This window comes from Brassica napus, chromosome C7, assembly GCF_020379485.1.
Source record: "Brassica napus cultivar Da-Ae chromosome C7, Da-Ae, whole genome shotgun sequence".
Classification (NCBI taxonomy): domain Eukaryota; kingdom Viridiplantae; phylum Streptophyta; class Magnoliopsida; order Brassicales; family Brassicaceae; genus Brassica; species Brassica napus.
The window spans coordinates 39,375,800-39,398,783 of NC_063450.1; the positions used below are offsets into that span (position 1 = coordinate 39,375,800).

The 22,984-nt window shown below is 35.9% G+C and overlaps 2 protein-coding genes across 2 annotated transcripts; one reads left to right on the top strand and one right to left on the bottom strand.

The window, feature by feature from the left end:
- Positions 1 to 29: 29 nt before the first annotated feature.
- Positions 30 to 11,506, top strand: LOC106349261. Its single transcript, XM_013789199.3, has 19 exons — positions 30 to 182; positions 704 to 1,080; positions 1,343 to 1,588; positions 1,814 to 2,004; positions 2,083 to 2,254; positions 2,398 to 2,535; positions 2,611 to 2,782; positions 3,090 to 3,226; positions 3,326 to 3,502; positions 3,697 to 3,807; positions 3,905 to 4,024; positions 4,128 to 4,284; positions 9,005 to 9,165; positions 9,254 to 9,340; positions 9,575 to 9,903; positions 9,990 to 10,071; positions 10,261 to 10,400; positions 10,555 to 10,777; positions 10,882 to 11,506. Exons 2-19 carry the CDS (start codon positions 760 to 762, stop codon positions 11,200 to 11,202), a joined length of 3,285 nt encoding a protein of 1,094 aa, XP_013644653.2. The 5' UTR covers positions 30 to 182; positions 704 to 759; the 3' UTR covers positions 11,203 to 11,506.
- A 2,947-nt stretch (positions 11,507 to 14,453) lies between these two features.
- LOC106349260 (glycosyltransferase family 92 protein RCOM_0530710-like) lies at positions 14,454 to 16,653 on the bottom strand. Its single transcript, XM_013789198.3, has 2 exons — positions 16,204 to 16,653; positions 14,454 to 16,134 (listed from the first exon to the last, which is right to left on the bottom strand). Exons 1-2 carry the CDS (start codon positions 16,331 to 16,333, stop codon positions 14,570 to 14,572), a joined length of 1,695 nt encoding a protein of 564 aa, XP_013644652.2. The 5' UTR covers positions 16,334 to 16,653; the 3' UTR covers positions 14,454 to 14,569.
- Positions 16,654 to 22,984: the final 6,331 nt, after the last annotated feature.

Below are 22,984 nucleotides of genomic sequence, written 5' to 3' on the forward strand. Positions count from 1 at the left end.
ACTCGTAATTAGTTATCCGAACCCGGACCCGATTACAGTAGGATCTCTCCGTTTTATTAGCTCTCCTCGATTTTAGTGAAAAGATCTGAACTCCGTTGCACCGTACTTCGATCCCATCTTAACCGGCGGTTCAATCTTTTCACCGGCGATCTCGTGGTTTCTCTCGCCATCATCTTGACCCGGTTAGTTCTCCCTCATCATCTCCGAATCACGCCCTCGCAGATTCTGAGCAAAAAAAAATGCTTTATAACTCAATCGATATTACTGAATCAAGCTCACGGATTTTGTATTAAAGGCGAGATCCTGCTGTAAAAAATATTCCCTTTTTATGCGCTTGATGGCTCCATGTGTTATTTATTACTCTTCTTCACTTCTGCTACACTGCTATTACTATTTTAAGCTTCATTTTTGTAATTGCCTTGTTTCATTTGATTCCCGTTTTTATAATTATGTTTTATTGTTTATTTTGCTCTGTTTTCATGTTACTACTGCACATTGAAACTTTACTGTTTATGGTTCTTCATTTGTGTGCGTCAAGTGCATACTCGTTTTAGTAACTATCTTTGTTTTTGATAAGTCGCTGTCAAAAGAATTTTCCAAAAGAAGCTTTGTATGATTTTTTTGTTTTGTTTATTATGAAAGATTCTGAATGTTTTTTTTTTCTTTCTTAATCTAAATATAGCTGTGTGATTTTTTTCGAAAGGGACTTGGCATGCTTACAAGCAGATATATATATATATATATATATAAGAGGTTGAAATGCGTGGTGTAAGATCTGTTATGAGCGGTCGAGGCGTTCGACCAAGGCTGAGGATTGTTGGCGTTGTGGTTTTAGCTGCATGGATTGGGCTTGCGGCTTTGTTTGGTCTGCTAAAACCTATAAAGAATGGTTGTACTATGACTTACATGTATCCTACTTACATTCCCATCTCTGTGACGGACGGTGCAACTCCTCCTGGGAGATATGGGCTCTATCTTTACCATGAAGGATGGAGGAAGATTGATTTTAAGGAACACATCAGTAAACTTAGCGGAGTTCCAGTTCTTTTCATTCCGGGTAACGCCGGTAGCTACAAGCAGGCAAGTATAATCGTTTTTTTTCTTGTGTTTAACTAATAACATATCATGTATATTAATCATTATAGAACTATAAAAGGATTAGGTATTAGAAAAACAAATTGTTAAGAGAGTTCCTTAACTAGCAGCGTTTCATGTGGTTGTGGAGCGAGTTGTTTCCTGAACTCCGGAATAATTTGAAATTTATTGCTTTTGTTGGGAATTTATCTCCAGGTTTCATATACCAGGCTCCTTATAGGCCTTGTTTCTTATGTGGTTCGTGCAGGTCAGGTCTGTGGCAGCAGAATCTGATAGAGCATTCCAGGGAGGCCCATTTGAGCGCACATTCTACCAGGAAGCTTCTCTATTCCGTGGGGAAGGAGAAGATACAGAGTCTGTAGAATATGATTTGTCTAGTCAATACAGTAACAGACTAGACTGGTTTGCGGTGGATCTTGAAGGTGAACATTCTGCAATGGATGGTCGCATACTTGAGGAGCACACTGAATATGTCGTATATGCCATTCACAGGGTAGGACTTTGATAGTTTTTCTTCATTCTCCTCATGACATTCTTAACTAAAAAATAGAAACACGTTGTTTAGACTGTTAATTGCTGAGCGTAAGTATGCTGTCACATGTGGGAACTTCTGTTCACAAGTTTCAAGCAGAGTTCTCTAAGATAACAGAACATACTGCTTTAATTCTTGTTTCCGAGTGACTTTATCTTTTATTTATATCGTCTTTGTTTTATTCAGATCTTAGATCAATATAAGGAATCTCATGATACCAGAGAAAGAGAAGGTGCTGCTGTCTCCAGTAATTTACCTCGTAATGTAATATTGGTTGGCCACTCTATGGGTGGTTTTGTTGCCAGAGCTGCTGCAGTACATCCTCGTTTGCGGAAATCAGCTGTGCAAACCATTCTAACACTCTCAAGTCCGCACCAGTAAGTTCTCTTCATGCTTAACAAGTTTTACTTGCCAAAAGACATTGTTTAGGTGTTTATGTATCTAATTTCATCCAGATCACCTCCTCTGGCATTGCAGCCATCCTTGGGGCATTACTTTTCTCGAGTGAACCAAGAATGGAAAAAAGGTTATGAAGTACAAACATCCCCTGGAGGAAGTTACGTAGCCGACCCATTACTTTCTGGAGTTGTTGTTGTATCCATTGCTGGTGGCTACAATGATTATCAGGTCTGAGAATTTGCACAACTATTTTAGTTTTGGGCTGTTTCTTCCTCCGTTCTTTATGCCCTGGTGTTTTCTTTGATTTTATATTAGTTCCTGTGGGATGAGATTTGATTGCTTTCTTAAGGCATAAGATTTCTCCTTTTTAGGTGCGATCAAAGTTAGAGTCACTTGATGGCATTGTCCCTGCAAGTCACGGCTTTATGATAAGTAGTACAAGCATGAAAAATGTCTGGCTGTCAATGGAACATCAAGCTATTCTGTGGTGTAATCAACTGGTTGTTCAAGTAGGTAAAAGTTGCCTAATTTGTTATCTGGAAGATGCCATTTTCAATGAATTTGAATATTTGTATTTCATGCAGGTTTCACATACCCTTCTTAGTTTGGTGGACTCAAAAACTGGTCAGCCATTTTCCGATACTCAGAAGAGGCTTTGGATTTTGACCAGAATGCTTCAAAGTGCATTAGCACAAAGCTTCAATGGAGTGACACCTATGAAAATTTCTAATGAGTTGCCCATGTTAGCCTCCAAGGGTATTTAATACCATCTCTTCCCTAAACATATGCATATCTTGGTTTCTCAAAATAGAAGTTCTCAAAGAAAGGAGTTAGACTTTGCATTGAAGTTATAAGCTTGTCTGGTCTTGAAGGCTATTAGCCTCTATCAAATTAGATTGTCAAGTAACAGAAATTACACATAGACAAAGCTGGAGGTATCTTATTGGTGTAACAATTTTTGAGGCAATTTGTAATTATGAGAACAATTTCACTAGGTGATATGTCTTGGGCCGACATGTTATTCTTTTGCATGACCATAATATTGTGCTGTCTATCTTTGCAGGCTCTGAATCACAAATTTCATCATGTCCCCTGGATTGGAGGGATGATGCTCTCGATAGGGATCTTTACATACAAACAAGTACTGTTACAATTTTGGCAATGGACGGGAGAAGGCGTTGGTTGGACATAGAATTGTTGGTCTGTGCAGATAGAATTCAGTTAGTGATGCTATTATAGACTTGTATGTCGCTTAAGATGTCTGTATTGATATCCCATGACATATCTTCTGTACTATAGGGATCAAATGGAAAGAACCACTTTATCTTTGTTACAAATCTGGCGCCTTGTTCTGGAGTAAGACTCCATCTATGGCCTGAGAAGGAGAAATCAAATTCAAATTTACCGGTTTGTGAAAGGGTTGTCGAAGTTACGTCAAAGATGGTTCTCATTCCAGCAGGCCCTGCACCAAAACAGGTGATGTTACTATATTTCTCATATGCCAGAGTAATTTTATAGGATCAGTTACAACAATGATGGATTTTTTTCCAGTAGCACACGCTCGACATTTTTTTTCCTATGCACACATTGTCCTCACATTTTCAGAGTAAAAAATGCACCAGATTAGTATTTTTATTAACTAGTTCTTCCTTCATGTATATGTTTGTTAGTCGGAGCCAGGGAGTCAAACCGAGCAAGCTCCCCCATCTGCAGTGCTGAAGCTAGAGCCTGAAGACATGCACGGATTCAGATTCTTGACTATTTCAGTTGCGCCTCGCGAAGTAATTACTCACATCTATACATTTGCTTTCTTTCAAATTTTAGCAGTTTTCAGATGAATATAAGCGTGTAACTAAACTGAGACCTTCTATCCCACAGGCAGTATCCGGTAGACCTCCTGTGGCGGTTTCTATGGCAGTGGGGCAGTTCTTTAACCCTAAAGAAGGGGCCATGGAGGTCTCATCTCAATCAATGCTCTTATCCGCTTACTGGACAAAGGTATTCATTTTTTCAAGTGGCAACACTCTTCGTTTGCATCTCCACTGTTATGAACTCCGCTAGTGAAACAATCTGATGTCACCTGTGGACTTCTTTTCTGCAGGATATATTTCTGAAAGAGGACCATCCTCTAGCTTACAATTTATCGTTTGCTACCAGCTTAGGTCTACTACCCATAACATTGTCCCTGAAAACTGCTGGATGTGGAATTAAAACTTCTGGTCTACCAGATGGCGAGACAGGAGACTTGGACAAGGATAGTAAGAATTCAAATCCCTCTCTTCAATCTAAAAGATCTTTCTTTCGGTAGTTACTTGCTCATAGTTTTGGCTGTTAGTCATCTGGTCACCCTCTGCCGAGATTTCCAGTTCTGTTGGATTAATTCATTAGTCCTCAGTTCGTAAATCCCCTATATATTAATTGAGGAACATTTGAAAAGATGTAACCTCAATTTTGTATTAATTAAAATAGGCCTCAATGCATAGGTGGCACTCAATTAGGTAGTCAATTACATTCAATTGAAAAATAAGTAGGTCCACATTCGATTTTTATATGTTGTTAGATACATAAGTTGGTCAAACTATATGATATAATGATATGATATGTTATTTTCTTTCCTTAAATCAAACCTACGGAATTACCATAAATGACTAATATATATATATGACAATTAATGATTTTAATAATAAAGATTTGATAACAATTTATATCTCCTCCATCATTTTTTGTTTAATTTTATATTATTAAAATAAATTAAACAATCAAATTAGCTATAAAAGTAAAATTTAGATTTTTTCGTATATGTTATATTTTGAATTTTTAAAAACGAAAATAAATGACTAAAACTATTAAAATTATTATGTTAAAAATTAATGATCAATGGTTTAACATTTTTATTATAAGAAGATACACATGATTTTAAAACCATATGAGTAAAAAATATCATTTAATAATAAAATAAATATATATATATATATAGATTAAACACTATATACCATAGGATTACATAAATATTTTAATATTAAAAGTTTCAATGAATTTTCAAGAACATTTATAAATTATAAAGTTATTAAAGATTTCAGATTGAAAATTTTGTTATCGATGATTTAAATATTTTGTTATAAAATGATATGAATGATCATAGAACCGTATGATTATAAATTCTTATTTAATAAATAACTATATAAAATATACTATTCTTAGAAAAATAGGTTGGTCCATCTTAACTTATGTTACACTTTTTATTAAACTAACTATCGAATTGATAAATAACGTACCAAAAAATGTTTTGCACTTTCCTTAAATAAAAGCTACGAAATTACCTAATATGATTAACATATATGTGAAAATTAATTATTATGAATAATAAATATTTGATAACAATTTTTGTATCTTAGTTCTTTTTAAAAATTTTATATTATTAAAAGATATTAAAAATCACATTAAATATATAATAAAAAACATTTATATTTTTTTATATGTTATATTTTGAATTTTTCAAAACGTCTATAAATTATTAGAAATTTGAAGATCACCACTCTTAAAATTTTGTGATCAATAGATTATTTTTTTTGTCATAATAAGTTACAAATGATCATAAAATTGTATTAATATGAACTTTTATCTATACTATTAAAGCAGGATCCTATTGTCATAATTACCTTAGGGGCATGTTTCCTTCACTAACATTGCATGTTTCCTTCACTAACATTGCATGTTTCACTAAGGGCAATTAAGTAATATTAATAACAAATCTGTATTGGGTCATTATTTTTGGATCCAGCCCAAATCAAATCTCTCTTGGGCCATTTGGGCCTATTAAAAAATCAGATTCAATTCTCACCTTTTTTTTTTTTCTTTTGGACCATTGAGTCCAAGTTCAAATAATTTTTTTTCATCTATTCTTAATTATTATTTTTTTCTTTTCTTAATATAATTTAAGCATTCATAAAAATAATTGAATTTTTTTATTGAAAAGTATAAATCTTTATTAAAAGTATATAATTTTTTAATTAAAATATTAACCCCATAATAAAATTAATTTATCAGAGTTATACCAACTTAATTCATTAAAAAAATAAAGTTTAATTTTTTTAACATAAATAGTCATTTAAAATGAAATACGATAAATAAAAATAAAATTTTTAAGTCTTTTATAAAATAAAACACAAATATATGAAAATGTGACATTTACTAAATATTTGTCAATTGAAAAAAAAACAAAAATAAACCCGCGCTTTGAAAGCGCGGGTCAAAATCTAGTTTAATATTATAAGAAGATACACATGATTTTAAAACCATATGAGTAAAAAATATCATTTAATAATAAAACATATATATATATATATATATAGATTAAACTATATACCATAAGATTACATAAATATTTTAATATTAAAACTTTCAATGAATTTTCAAAAACATTTATAAATTATAAACTTATTAAAGATTTCACATTGAAAATTTTGTTATCGATGATTTAAATATTCAGTTATAAAACGATATGAATGATCATAGAAGTGTATGATTATAAATTCTCATTTAATAAATGACTATATAAAATATACTATTCTTAAAAAAATAGGTTGGTCCATCTTAACTTACATTATATCTCCTATATATTAATTGAGGAACATTTGAAAAGATGTAACCTCAATTTTGTATTAATTAAAATAGGCCCCAATGCATAGGTGGCACTCAATTAGGTAGTCAATTACATTCAATTGAAAAATAAGTAGGTCCACATTCGATTTTTATATGTTGTTAGATACATAAGTTGGTCAAACTATATGATATAATGATATGATATGTTATTTTCTTTCCTTAAATCAAACCTACGGAATTACCATAAATGACTAATATATATATGACAATTAATGATTTTAATAATAACGATTTGATAACAATTTATATCTCCTCCATCATTTTTTGTTTAATTTTATATTATTAAAATAAATTAAACAATCAAATTAGCTATAAAAGTAAAATTTAGATTTTTTCGTATATGTTATATTTTGAATTTTTAAAAACGACAATAAATGACTAAAACTATTAAAATTATTATGTTAAAAATTAATGATCAATGGTTTAACATTTTTATTATAAGAAGATACACATGATTTTAAAACCATATGAGTAAAAAATATCATTTAATAATAAAATAAATATATATATATATAGATTAAACACTATATACCATAGGATTACATAAATATTTTAATATTAAAAGTTTCAATGAATTTTCAAGAACATTTATAAATTATAAACTTATTAAAGATTTCAGATTGAAAATTTTGTTATCGATGATTTAAATATTTTGTTATAAAATGATATGAATGATCATAGAACCGTATGATTATAAATTCTTATTTAATAAATAACTATATAAAATATACTATTCTTAGAAAAATAGGTTGGTCCATCTTAACTTATATTACACTTTTTATTAAACTAACTATCGAATTGATAAATAACGTACCAAAAAATGTTTTGCACTTTCCTTAAATAAAAGCTACGAAATTACCTAATATGATTAACATATATGTGAAAATTAATTATTATGAATAATAAATATTTGATAACAATTTTTGTATCTTAGTTCTTTTTAAAAAATTTATATTATTAAAATATATTAAAAATCACATTAAATATATAATAAAAAACATTTATATTTTTTTATATGTTATATTTTGAATTTTTCAAAATGTCTATAAATTATTAGAAATTTGAAGATCACCACTCTTAAAATTTTGTGATCAATAGATTATTTTTTTTGTCATAATAAGTTACAAATGATCATAAAATTGTATTAATATGAACTTTTATTTAATATTATAAGAAGATACACATGATTTTAAAACCATATGAGTAAAAAATATCATTTAATAATAAAACATATATATATATATATATAGATTAAACTATATACCATAAGATTACATAAATATTTTAATATTAAAACTTTCAATGAATTTTCAAAAACATTTATAAATTATAAACTTATTAAAGATTTCACATTGAAATTTTTTTTATCGATGATTTAAATATTCAGTTATAAAACGATATGAATGATCATAGAAGTGTATGATTATAAATTCTCATTTAATAAATGACTATATAAAATATACTATTCTTAAAAAAATAGGTTGGTCCATCTTAACTTACATTATATTTTTTATTAAACTAACTATCGAATATTCGAATTGATAAATAATCTACCAAATATTGTTTTTGCACTTTCCTTAATTAGAAGCTACGAAATTACCTAATATGATTAACGTATATATGAAAATTAATTATTATGAATAATAAATATTTGATAACAATTTTGGTATCTTAGTTCTTTTTTAATTTTATATTATTAAAAGATATTAAAAAAATCACATTAAATATATAATAAAAACATTTATATTTTTTCTTATATGTTATATTTTGAATTTTTCAAAACGTCTATATATTATTAGAAATTTGAAGATTCTCACTCTGAAAATTTTGTGATCAATAGATTTTTTTTTGTTATAATAAGTTACAAATGATCATAAAATATAACGCATATGAATTTTTATTTAATAAATATTCAAACTAAATAATATATATATATATATATATATACTAATGATTTAAAGCAACAAGATTGGCTGATCAATTTAGTTGTCCAGTTGAAATCTTTCAAAAGTATGTGAAAGACTAAAGTCAAAGTAAATATGGATTTAGAATAGTAGTTATATTTTACTAACCAAAATGCCGAAAAAAACCGAACCGAAATGAAACCAACCCGATATCTGGATTGAACACTCCTAATCCAAATGAAGCCAAACTATTGTTTCATTCTCCAAAATATAATAAAAATAATAATTTAATTCCGCGCAAGGCGCGGGTCTTATCCTAGTTTATCAATATTATCAGTCTCCTTTTTTATTTAAACGGATCTCTGTTAGCTCTTTTTTACTACTTTTTCACCAGACATTGTTCAATTTTCAGAGCTTTGCAAATTGCGTTGCTTCCCACCTGTTGCCCTTGCCTGGGATTCTGCTTCTGGACTTCATGTGTTTCCAAATCTCTACAGTGAGACAATAACTATTGATTCTTCACCAGCGCTTTGGAGTTCTCAGAGTCCTGAGAAAACTACTGTTATGCTACTGGTCAGAAGTCTCTTGCACAAAGCTAATCTCTGTTGTCCCCACTGAAACATGAAACTCAAATGTTTTCAATTTCCTGGGACTTCTGCAGGTTGACCCTCATTGCTCATACACCGCAACCGTTCATGTCTCTGCTCCTGCCATGTCCAGCAGATTTGTACTTCTATATGGTCCTCAGGTAGCTTTACATCTAATGCATCGGATGTACCGCATTCACAGTATATTAATCATGCATGTTATAATAGCGTTCTGCATACTGTGCACGTGTGTGTGTGAGTGTATTCATGGGCTTATCTCTCCGCGAAACTTCCTCTCTAAACTGGATAACCTTTTGTTTTTTTTTGGAAACGAGGTAGCTCTATGGTTTACGAGTGATTGAACCTTTCTTCACATTTGACATCTGATATTGCAGATAGTTGGCTTCTCGTTTGCCGTTATATTGTATGCTCTCATGCGGCAAGCTAATCAGTGGAACCAGAATTTATCTGTGCCACCATTGCTCTCTGCTGTAGAGTACAACTTGGAAATGCCATCCCCATTTCTGATTCTAGCTGCGATCCCTCTTCTGAGTTCGTTGTTCTTCTCCTTCGTAATGGCTCAACCAATTCCTCCCCTCACAAGCTTCACAATGGTCTCGTTGATTTGTTATTTGTTGGCCAATGCCTTCATCAGTGTGTTAATTATTGTCTCCAAATTTGTCTTACAAGCGTTGGCCCTCGTTCACACCACTGTTAAATCTAGGTAAGTGCTTGGCTTTCATCATATATTTGGTTTGATGTAAAACTACTCAACTCTGTTCAGAAGTAACTGGATAAGTGTCAATGCAGGTGCCAAGCTTTGGAAAGAAACTATTCTTTTGCTTTTCTTCGTTGGTTTTCTATACTTGCTTCCAGTTTCGTCTGTTTAAAGGTTTGCTTTTTCGCTTCTATCATTAACCTAAAGCCATAATCATAACTGCAAGCTAGGATTCAAATCTCTAGCCATAATCATAACTGCATGCTAGGATTCAAATCTCTACGACTCATTGCTTAACATGAAAAAGTTTCCACTTAGTATCTTCTATTGGCTGAGTTAGTGAGATTATGTTTCTTCATGCAGGCAATCCGCATTCTAAAGCTCAACACCACAATCGTAATGACACTAGCCGCGGTTACCTTGGTGACCTTTGTTCATCCGGCGTTGGGTCTTTTTGTACTCCTCGCCTCTCATGCCCTTTGCTGCCATAACTCAATGTGCTGGTAAGCAAACTTTCTGTCTTGTCAACTCTCGTTATGTGAGATATGAAGATCCCACAAAATTACGCAAACGATAATGATTTTACCTGCAAAGAACCTAAAATCAATGAGAGGAAAGAGTAGCTGATGGTCGTTTTCATCATTTGTTTCATGAAAGTATCATGATGGCATCGAAGAGAAAGGAGTCAGTCGATCAGAAAAATGAAGCTGAGCGTAAGACTCGACATCCTTCAAGCAGACAGGAATCTTTATCAGTAGGCTCGTCTGAAAAATCATTTGTGGAGACCCAAGCAGACATCTTCAACCACAGGCACGGCTTACTAATATTGCATCTCCTTGCGGCTTTGATGTTTGTACCCTCTCTTGCCGCTTGGTTCCAGGTACTCACTCCTTCCACGTTCTTAGTACATAATTATCAGATTCGGAAGCTTATTGACTCTAATTAAACAAGTGAAAGTGGTTCTAATAGCATCTATCTTTGTAGAGGATAGGAACGGGACAAAGTTTCCCATGGTTTGCTGACTCGGCTCTCTGTGTTGGCGTTATCTTCCACGGAGTACTTAACTCGAGACCAGAGTCAAGCATCCTACGCTCTTTCCCATCTCTCTTGGGACACCAACTCGGTCCCCATCACATGTATTTCCTTGCCGGCTACTGCTGCTTCTTCTCTGGACTAGACTTGGCTCCATACAAAGTGTTCTACGCCATTGCTGCGTTAGGCTACATCTCCTTGACTCTTAAGATCTCACAGGTGAACAAAAACGATTTTCGTTTCCGTACCAAAAGCAGGATACACAGAAACTGAGTTTTGAAGTTGAATTATAGAAAGATTCAGCCCTCGGATCTTCACCGCTCCGAAACAGCGACCCAACCGGCCAACCCTAAAGGCCAGGTGGGTTGCGTAGGGATTTTTAAGCCGGGAAAGTTTTGTTGCGGTTTCAAACTTCTCCAAGAAAATTATTAAAGTGTTCGTCGAGTTTGTAACGTTTTTATTCCACGTGTTGTTGTGTTTGTATCGCGTAATGTGTTTTGACTCAAATCCAGGTTCATGAATTTTGAAAAAAATTACATCTAGTTGTCAATAAACGACTTGACATGTCTGTTTTTCATTAAAAGTCCAAAACAGTAACAGATTCATCAAGTATAAAATCACATTAAGCTCCTACGACACCAAGAAAACAATCAAAAGAATGAAAAACACAAACAACAAAAGTAACGAGTTACAGAAGAACTCAGTAGATGAAACCGGCCACCAGAGCGACAGCCGGTACGGCCAAGCTGATAAAGATATCAGTGGCAACAGTGATGGCGGAGTTTGGAGTCTTTGCGCTACTGTCGTAGTCGTATTGAGCCGAGACCATGGCAATCATCAATGCTAACACAAGACAAGCCAAAGTCATCTGAACAATGATATTCTTCATCGTTTTGTTTTGTTTTTTTTCTTGGTGCTGTAGAATTAGATTGATGAAGAGTGGTTTGTTTATATAGAGAGAACTATAAACCATTTGCTGTGACAGATATATGAAAATATTTATTAAACTTTTGTCCTATCATTCTGTTTGCCGGCTTGATCAAGAAAGAGACTCTTGATTAGATTTTGCTTTCACGTTAGTTTAAATGAACAAAATAGATGTCAACTTTATTTTGGAAATGAAAGGGTCGTCTATTGCTTTTTTTTTTTGAACATCGGGTCGTCTATTGCTTATTGGGACATATTTTTGGAAGTTTTGAAAGTGATTTATATCTCGTTCATGGTGGCGGGCACTGATGGGAAAGTCAAAAGGCTATCTCGATCAAATTATCCAATAGATTTTTTTTATAGAAAAATACAGAAATTTTATAACAGTTTAAAATAAGAAAATAAAATAAAAGTCCAAGATGTTTCTGTCATTAAACAAATATTCCAGTTTCTAATAAAAATATACTTTAGTAGCTTCTAATATCTTTCTAAAATGACAACTCTACTAACATCCCTGAAGATATGCTAGTCTTAAGATTTTTTTTTCAAAACAATAATAATTTACGAAATAAATATATCATACATAGTTATATATACACATATGAACAGACTGAATTTCAATAATATGATAAGAGTTTATACAACGACGCAGTTCTATCGGGTCAGTTCCCAAATTAATAATTTGTCGCTTGTGTTGCCATTATCACAACATTCTCTACGTGCATTTTGGATCAAAACTCAACAAATGTAGTATATCCACTATATAGGGCATGCTTATTGTAATACAAAACATATGAACTATGTGAGGCATGGATTTGCATTTAGGGTCGTTTGATATGTTATCTGTTGTGAATTATACGGCCAGCTTCATTATGGCGAGCTCTTGCAAAACTTTGTTTCGCACGGATTGCTAGCTATTCCCAGTCACTCTGTTTTTGTTTGTTACTCTCATTACGAATTTACGACCACGGCCCAATTGTGAATCAGTTTGTTTGCGTTTGTGCTTATAGTTACGTTTTCAAGTTAAAGTAATCTGAAGTTTCAGTCATAACATCGGTCAATATATGTTACATCGGTCAAGTAAGCAGCACTTTTACTTTGATTCGGCTCTTGTTCAAGTATATATGTCACAAAATTAGTTTTTCTTCTCTTATTTCACGTTCCAGAACCATCTTTTTTTTACGAACGAAAATGGCACCAGACATTTTTTTAATTATTATAATACTTTCAACACAAAGGAAAGATTGAACAAATTATAGAGAAGGGCGACAAGTGTGACAAACAACAAAAGAAGATGAAAAGAAGGATTCACAACACACAAACATTAGAAAAAGAGAAAGAGTTACGAACTCAGTAGATGAAACCAACGACCAAGGCCACGGTGGCTGCAACCAAGCCGGTAAACATATCTGCGGCAACAATGACGGCGGAGTTTGGTTTATTGGAGGAAGAACCAGGTGCGTGGTCGTGGTCATCGTGGCCATCGCCTTCGTGGTGGTCGTGATCATCGTGATCCTGGGCCGAGACCATAGCAATCATGGCCAACAGAAGACAAGCCACAGTGATCTGAACAAAGATCTTTCTCATCATGTTTGTCCGATGCTTGTATTAGCTGAGCTTGAATTTGATGAATTTGAGATAAGACTCGAATGTTGTTTTTGTTGCGAAAATGAGTTCTTGAAAGTTGGTTTATATAGAACTTTTTGTGTGAAGATTATAGTTTTTTTTAACCGTAAAATAAGTAAACATTATATGAAATGGCCCTAATTAATCCAAACGACCCAAACTCTTGTTAGATCAGTGTCAAAGTTTACGTTGCCATCATGACGACATTCGATGTACAGGTGCCTGTAATGATATATTATTTGTCAAAAAAAAAAAAAAAAAATTTAACAAGTCAAACTTTGTTTTAAAACCTAAAAATGTGTCATTATTGGAATAATGACTCTGATCGCTTATTTTATCAGTCTACAAGACTACAACAAGCATCTGTAACCAAATTAGCACATAAGAGAAGATGTTATCATCAAATGTATAAATAGATTTTTCGGATGTTTAATGTCAAAGACTAGATTTCAAGAAGAAACGCAAACGAATAATAGGTCTAAAGGAAATAACACTTTGTGAAGATGCAAGTAATTTCGAAATATCCTCTCTCTGCAACCTATCTTGATAGTCCGTTCCTCTGTTCTGCTTCTTGCATAGGAAGTTAGGGAACAAAAACTTGGATTGATGTTCCAAAGATCCGTATGCAATATCTTCCATTTCTGCATATATAATTAACATGATTAGATAAATCTCAAAGCTTTTGATCCAAAACAAACCAAATTTTATCCAATTTACCCAATAAGTTGCCTGCACTCAGGGCATTTTCTTCCACACTTATCCGCCGCAGATCGCAAACACTTGTTGCAGAAGCTACGTAGACCCAAACCTTGAGCAACTCAATACCAAAAATTCACCATAGAAAGACAACCATTCAAAATCACAAAGCAGAGTTTCATGTTTTAGAAACTTTTTGGAAGTCCTTTATTTTAACTACTACATTCTACTTTTGGAAGTTCTTTATTTTACTTCATTAAGACGAAAATTACAGAGAGAAAAAAAATCTGGCATTGTCACATATATCTTCCACAAAACGTTAGTTACAGGAAAAAAAAAAAGCTTCCAAAAATTATGACTAATGAGCTTTATTAAGCTGATGTTTAATCTTTCAATCTATCCTATTATGGGCCCGTCGTGAGCCTTCGTCTTCCTCCTTTTCCCATATCAAACGCTGTAATTTATTGTCTTTAAATTTCTCCAACACCTGATCTCTAAGCCCCGTATCATTAACCTCGCAGAATCTCTCAGCCCAATCAGGTGGCTCAATGGGTCGGGTTCCCAAACCGGGCGCCCGATCTCTCGACCCGACATTCTCATCGTTTTGCCAATCCGCCACGTAAGTCGCGACTCTCCTATAAAACTTCTCCTTGAAAACTTCCCACACTTGATATTTATAGTGATTAATCACCATAACTTCCTTATCCACGTCAGCAAACGTGAACCCGTCTTTAAGATGAAAATGGTGCACCACGTTGATCAGAGTCGCGTTCATCGATTCCGGCTTGAGGATGCTCTTGTGCCTCTCCGGTAAAATCACACGGCAAGTGTATCCCTCCGTGACTCCACCGCGAGGCCGGTTTCTCAATCCCGACGGTCCGAAGCTGTGGCACGGCGTTCTGATTTCTCCGATCTCGGCGGAGGCAGTGTAGTTTCTGATGATGCTTGTTAGTGTTTCACCGGAGCGGATGTAGTAGAACTCGTCGACGTCGATGAACGCGATCCAATCGCAATCGTTCCTCGCGCGGATCGCGCAATTCGAGAATCCAGCCTCCTGAGTTTTGATCCACGGCCAGAAATGTCGTGTGATGTTGTACCCGCGGCGTTCGAGATCGTTGATCTCTGCGATTATGTCGTCGTCGCTGTTGTTATCGTAGATGAACCACCGCTGAACGCCGATCCCGGCGTGGTACATCACCCACTCTCTCAGAACCGCGGCTGCGTTTCGCGTCATGGTGCAAACGCACATCTCGAACGGTTTCCGTCGCGGTGGGTGAACGATCCGATCCGGTTGAGCGATCGATGGGAGCATACCGGTTCCTCCTTTGATTCGAACCGAAACTTTAACCGGCCCATGGGCTGATTTTGGGCCGTTTAGCACTGTTAACGGTGTTCTGCACCGTACGATCTCCTGCGCCGCAGAGATCACGTCTGATCTTATTAACCGATTGTGTTTCGCGAAATCCCAGCCGTACACGCACTCGTATCTCGACACGTCAGCAACTTTCCCCGGCTTTAGATTAAGTCCCTTGACGAAAACCACCGTGGAGTTATCGTGGTCGATGACGGCGTCGTAAACAAGCCAATCCCACTGGTGAGTGGGACCAGCGGCAAGGTGATCATCTATCGTCCATCTCGAGATGGCAAGCGATATAGTGTAGCCAGGTGGCGTTTCAGGACACCGTACGATCTGGCCGCCGAATTTGTCGCTGTCCACGGCCTCCGGTTTCTCCTTCCGTAGCTTCGACGAATCGTCGCCGGAAGAGAAAACGCAAATCAGATCGTCTTTGGTAAATAAACGAAGAGACTGAGGGTATTTTAGGAAAACAAGTGTCTGCTCAGGTAGTTTCACCGCTTCGCGAATCGAAACCGCCGGAGACAGCGTCGCAGAGTCTCCGATGATCGCCCTGGCCGTTGAGAAGCTTCTCACCGAACGTACCACGGGACGAAACTTCCCTGCGCATTTTAATTTCAGTTTCTGATAAATATAATTTAAAAAGAAACGTTCAAATCATAAACATATACCTTTGAAGACGAACATGGTAGAGAAGAGAACGAAGGAGAAGACAAACAGCACGACGAACCAGAAAAACAACCTCCACGAGACAACGACGTCGCTCCCGCATACACCACCGAGCTTCCTACGAATTTTCATCTCCTACGCCGCTGTTATCGCCGGCGCTGACCGTTAAGTGTAGAAGAAAATCTGTTCTATGTTTCGTTTTTTCCCGGCAACAAAAAAAAAAAAAAGAAGTAAAGTCGCTTCTTCTTCGTCTTCTGCTTCTTGTCAGGCCCACGAGAATATAGGTTGATTATTAGCAGAAGAATAGAATTTTGTAGTTCTTTATTTTTCTTTTGAATTTTTTATTTTCAATTCAAAAGGGGAAAAGGTCTATTGGCTATTGCCTGAAGAATATGAAGGGAAGTCACGAAACTTTGGAGAACGAGAAAATAGACGACTCACTAAAACTAATGGTCTCCGATCAATTAAATTGCTTTTTTAAGTAAACGAATTTACTTTCGTCTACGGTTTGTATTTCTTTTACTTCACTTTCTTTGACGTTTGAGTTTCAGACAAATTCTTTAAGTATTAATTGACATTTTTTAAATCTCTAACAGTGGAAAACATATTTTAACAGCTTTCATATTACTTCTGGAGGGTTCGCCAACCAATAGAAAATTGTCATTTTAAATCTAGTATCTTTTAATTAAGGAAACCAAATAACTTGCAAATTATATTATTTTTTCAAAATAAAATTTAAAAATAAATAAAAATAATATATAAAAAACGAATTCAAAAAAAAAAATGTTGTCAACAAAACACTAAACCCTAAGCTCTAATACTAAACCCTAAACTCAAATCCTAAACCCTAAATCTTTGGGTAAACCCTAAATCCTTGGGTAAACCCTTAAACCCTTGGAAAAACACTAAACATGTTGTCAACAAAACACTAAATCCTAAACTCTAATCCTAAACCCTAAACCCTTGGGAAAACCTTAAACCCTTGGGTAAACCCTAAACCCTTGGGTAAACCCTAAACCCTTAGGTAAACCCTAAACCCTTGGAAAAACACTAAACATTTGGATAAATTCTAAATTATAAATCTTAAACACTAAACTCTAAATCTTAAAAATAAATATTTTTTTTAAATAATCTTTTTTTAGAACTATTGTTATTTTTATTTATTTAATTTTTTATTTTTTATTTTAAAAGCATAATATAATTTGTCAAGTTATTTTGTTTTCTTAATTAAAAGATACTAGATCTAAAATGACAGTTTTTATAACTTTAAAAAGGAAATTATTCTCGATTTGATTTTCCCGACTGAGTGATCGTGTTTGGGTAGTACTCAACTCTCTTACTTTATCTTTGACTAGAGCTCGACCAGCATTTGTGGACGAACTGGGTCCCAATCGCCACTTAGTTTACTCATACCTCGGGATGTCAATGGACCGCGGACCTGGCCCGTAAAAGTTTGCTGCAAGACGGGATTTGGTCTCCATTTTGTAAGCCCGCAAAATTGCGGACCTCGCGGGACGGGTTCAAAGCGGGACGGATCAAAAGCAGGACGTGTTCAAAGCGGGACGGATCGAAAGCGGGGTGGGCTACAGGTAAACCTGCAGGATTTTGAAGACCCGCAACCCTAAGTCCTCATTTCTTCTTTCACCCGAGAGAGAGAGAGAGAGAGAGAGAGAGAGAGAGAGAGAGAGAGAGAGAGAGAAGGCGATTCGACGTTATGTAGCTCCGGTGACGGTGGTTTCAGGGTCGATGATGCTTCCGGTCTCCCAAGCGCCTTCGATCTGCACCGGTGAAGCTTCTTCGAGTCTCATAAGAAATTTGAAAACTCACTTTCCACCGAAGAAGAAGATATAGTTCCCGCGGGGTTCTTCAGAGTTTTATGTATTTGTTCATATTATCATACATTTTAGAGTTTTAGATTTCATATATCTTTAACTGACTTATATGTCATGCGGACCGATCCGCAAAGGCCTGCATGTTTTGCTGTACGGGTTTGGTCAGTCATTTTGAGGACCACAGCCCGCGCGGGCCTGACCCGCCGTGACCCGCTCGAAGACGAGCCCGCTGTGGTACGGGACGGGATGGAACAGAACAACCCGTTTGACATTCCTACTCATACCATGTCGTTCTTTTTTTTTTTTTAACAACCTCATACCATGTCGTTCTGATAGTTGTAAAAATAGATACAGCTGAGCCCAAAGATCGGGCCTAATATAATACGATTAAGGCTTTTAGCAGAGTGAGATGATCAGAGCAAGAGTCGTCTCCGGCGATCGCGGGAACAAGAAATGTTTGCGACTACGAGATTGATTTGCCGGCGAATCCATGGCACAGGCGATGTTACTGTTCCAAAGCTCTCAGGATTCTCTATTATATCTCCCAAATACGTAAGCTCTGCTTTGCAGTGTGTTTCTAGTTCGATAAATTATATAACAGGAGGCAGGAGCCTGATTGTTTCGAATATCACTGAATAATACAGAGAGCTAAGGCTTTTTGTTCTCATCTTATAGTTCTGATATTCATTGTTTTTTTTTTTGGTAAAATGTTAAATTATTATACTAATTTTCGAAGTTGAGACATAAATTACATAGTGAACAAGTAGCAGAATGCGGAAAATAAACTAAACAACAGATCCTAAACGGTATGAAACAAACCCGAAGATAGCGGGACAAAGTCTAAGAGCTCGATGAGCTACGAGTCAAGCTCAAACCTTACAAACCGAGGCCAGTAGAAACGAGAGCCGGGCACCACTAGCTACAGAGAGAAAGGCGCCCTCAAACCTTGATGCTATGACTCTTACTTCCGACCTCTGTCATAACCGGACCCGGATGAAGAATCCGAACACGAACAAACTCAATACACCCGACAACTAAACCTCCGGCGGCATGAGAGAGAATCATCAATCGATGATTGTCATTCAAACCGTCCTGGAGATTGCAGATTGTAGCCTGATGTGGCGCAGTCCACATATCATTACATGGAACCAGCTCAGCATGGAGTTCAGGACGTTCTGAACATTTCAACCGAGGTTCATGTTTTTCACCGTACCAGAGTTGACTTGGATCATGCCAGACTTGAGAAAGATCATGCCAGACTTGACTTGGATCATGAGATTTCACAAAATGATCGAGACTTCTCTCTTTTGGCTCGATTGCCTCATACTGCACGTACCGGAGACCGCACGTACCGGAGACCGCACTGATGGACTGATCGACCCTTTTGATCAGTTCATGCACTTTGATCAACCAAATCTCACTAAGGCAAGGATCCTTCACCTATTTGAAGACATAGGACACACTTGGTCCAGTATGGTTCATGATCTGGACATGGTGGTTCATACAGACAGTCCCACATCCGTCGTTTTCCTTACCGCGGTTCATGCTTCAGGATACAACGAATCTGGACAGAAGCCGAACAGTCACCTTGTCTAGTCTTATCTCTTTATTTTCGTATTAAAGACTAGATCTAGATCTAGATCTACTTTTTCATTTAATTCCTAGATCTACAAAACACTATAAGATAGGGAGGATCACTTTAGCTGGGTGTTGGATATGATCCGAGAAGGCAAACGGTACTTCTGGAACTGAGATGGATTGAAAGGATCGTCAAGAGATGCGGAATGGCTCTTGATATACCCACGATCTAAGGCTAACCACCAAAGAAAGAATGAATGTGTTGGCTAACCACCAAACAACACACAAAGATGAATTGGCTGACCACCAAATCAACAAGCCAGTTCACACCAATGAACTAGCTAAAGAACTCTCTCTCTCTCTCTCACTCAGAGAAGAAACAAAATAAACAACCAAAACTGAACTAATTTTATTGATGAAATAGACTACATATTTATAGTGTTTTGTAGATCTAGAAATTAAATGAAAAAGTAGATCTAGATCTAGTCTTTAATACGAAAATAAAGAGATAAGACTAGACAAGGTGACTGTTCAGCTTCTGTCCAGATTCGTTGTATCCTGAAGCATGAACCGCGGTAAGGAAAACGACGGATGTGGGACTGTCCGTATGAACCACCATGTCCAGATCAGGAACCATACTGGACCAAGTGTGTCCTATGTCTTCAGATAGGTGAAGGATCCTTGCCTTAGTGAGATTTGGTTGATCAAAGTGCATGAACTGATCAAAAGGGTCGATAAGTCCATCAGTACGATCGCCGGTAAGTATGAGGCAATCGAGCCAAAAGAGAGAAGTCTCGATCACTTTGTGAAATCTCTTGATCCAAGTCAAGTCTGGCATGATCTTTCTCAAGTCTGGCATGATATTTCTCAAGTCTGGCATGATCCAAGTCAAGTCTGTTACAGTGAAAAACATGAACCGCGGTTGAAATGTTCAGAACGTCCTGAACTCCATGCTGAGCTGGTTCCATGTAATGATCTTTGGACTGCGGCACATCATTCCCTTCCTCTTCAAAAAGATTTGTCCTCAAATCTGAAACATTAAAAGGAAAAGGATTATAAGCAAAAGAACCATAATCAGAACGTTGCTCACCTTGAGTTTGGTCCAGTTTGTGAATGGAAGAAGATCCTTCTTTATGACCACAGTTTTGCTCTCCACCTGACCCTTCCTTCGGTTCATGTGCATAGTCATCGAAAATTGGTAAAGGGTCTTCCTTTTCTGGCTCGGTTTCAATTTTCTCCAAAGTCACCAACGATTTCTGTTTTTGGCACTTGTTGGCATAATGACCGACCCTATGGCATTTGAAGCACCTGGTAGAAAGAGCCTTGCTTGTGGTTTTCACAGCCTTGCTTTTATCAGAAGACAACACATTAGTTTTCAAATCAGAATTTAAAGGAGAAGAAGAATTACTTTGTTGTTTTGGTGCAGAAGAAGTGTTGGTGTTTCCCTTCTTTTTGAGTTGTCGGACAACATGAATCGCCTTATGCAACATCTTTTCCAAGCTGGCATAAGTCTGAAGCTCGTTCTGATCAGACACATCATGGTTGCTTCTCTTGGCTTTGGTGAAGGGACAATCACCACTCCTGATCCACTTCTCATCATCATCGAACTTGTTTTGTCTCTTCCTTTGGTTTTTTTGTTTCTGCACAAAATCAAACCCATTAGAAGCAAACTGTTTCTTATTTCCAAAAATCATTTGCTCTTTTTCTAACACGGTTTTAAAAGGAAAGTAAACGTCTTGTTGTAGTTTTGATTTCATGAGAAGTCCAAACATTCTAAAAACACTTAACAAAAGAGTTAGCAAATAAAAATCATCACACTCTCAAAGTGTTTAGCTCACGATTTTTAGGTGATCACTCAGAGTTCTTTCCACTGGTTCAAAGGATGATAGGCAGTCAAAATTCAGCAATCAAAACCCAAAACAAACTTTTGTGGGAAAAAGAAAAGAGAAAGAAAGATGAAGAGAATTTTGACATGAATCTGCCTTAACTGTCTTAAGGCTGGGTTACTCTTCAGCCAGCACGGTTTCCCTTCCACCACTCCCCCTGGATTTCTCTTCAGAAGTGATTCAAGCCAAAACTTTAACCTTTTTTTTTGATAGATTTTTTTTTCTCTCTTTTTTTTTTTTTAATAACTGGCGATCACAAGGGAGTAAAGGAACAGTCTGGATCCAACAAGAAATAAGAAAATAAAATCGTGGAGAGATGAGAAGATGAAAAGATGAATTGAAAACAAACCAGCCAAAGTGGCTCTGATACCAACTGAAGAATCCTAAGATAGGGAGGATCACTTTAGCTAGTTCATTGGTGTGAACCAGCTTGTTGATTTTGTGGTCGGCCAATTCATCTTTGTGTGTTGTTTGGTGGTTAGTCAACACATTTATTCTTTCTTTGGTGGTTAGCCTTAGATCGTGGGTATATCAAGAGTCATTCCGCATCTCTTGACGATCCTTTCAATCCATCTCAGTTCCAGAAGTGTCGTTTGCCTTCTCGAATCATATCCAACACCCAGCTAAAGTGATCCTCCCTATCTTAGGGTTCTTCATAGCCTCCATTCCAACTCACTGTGACTGTTTACACCCATTGAACCGAAATCGCATATAGAGATAGCTGCGCTAAAGATGGCTAACTCTGATATTCATTTGTTCTAATAATAATTATTACATTACCGTTGGATGCTGCTTCGTTTGTTGTTTTTTCGCTTATTGTTTATCACCACTAGCTTGTTATCCTTACCCCTAACGTGTACATGGGTTTTATATGGATTCTGGTAAAGGCCCATTCTAGATGAGGCTACGGTAATATATTGTGCTGTTGTTTCCCTTCTTCATGAATACTAGTTTTCTGCTCTATTGGCTGATCATTTGTACATGCTTGGTGGGTTTCGACAAAGATGATGTCTTTTTAAGTATAAGTTTTATCACTGCAATAATATTGATTCCAGTGGATGTGGACCATGGCTGTTTCTTTGTGTTATGCCTAATAGTTGTCACTTCTTATTGACGGTTCTTCTTATTGCAACCGCCGTTTCTTAACAAGGCCGGCCCTCAGATTTAGGGGGCTGCAGGCGGTTTTTAAAAGATTCTAGCTAAAAAAAAATTTTGGTAAATTTGGAGGCTTAAAAATAAAATTTTGGGGACTTCTTTTTATGTAATTTTTTCCAAAATTTTTGGGGGCATAAGGCCAATGTTTCGTTAGACTTTGCCCAGGACCGGCCCTGTTTCTTAAGTATCTTAGCAATGCGTCTCTTTTGTCTGATGGTTAGTAACTACTAACTAGTCCGTTAATTGTGTGATTAATCAAACTTAGATTCTAAACTGACAAAACACTTGCATTCTTTAAGCTTTAAGCAAATTCGTCTTTTTTTTATGAATCA

What these genes read in the sequence shown, in the direction of transcription:
- LOC106349261 (XM_013789199.3), top strand. Translation starts at nt 760, where the DNA reads ATGCGTGGTGTAAGATCTGTTATGAGCGGTCGAGGCGTTCGACCAAGG. An exon ending in TCGTATATGCCATTCACAGG is followed by an intron (nt 1,589 to 1,813) that starts GTAGGACTTTGA and finishes TGTTTTATTCAG; the next exon opens with ATCTTAGATCAATATAAGGA. An exon ending in GTAATCAACTGGTTGTTCAA is followed by an intron (nt 2,536 to 2,610) that starts GTAGGTAAAAGT and finishes TATTTCATGCAG; the next exon opens with GTTTCACATACCCTTCTTAG.
- LOC106349260 (XM_013789198.3), bottom strand. Translation starts at nt 16,333, where the DNA reads ATGAAAATTCGTAGGAAGCTCGGTGGTGTATGCGGGAGCGACGTCGTT. An exon ending in TACCATGTTCGTCTTCAAAG is followed by an intron (nt 16,135 to 16,203) that starts GTATATGTTTAT and finishes TAAAATGCGCAG; the next exon opens with GGAAGTTTCGTCCCGTGGTA.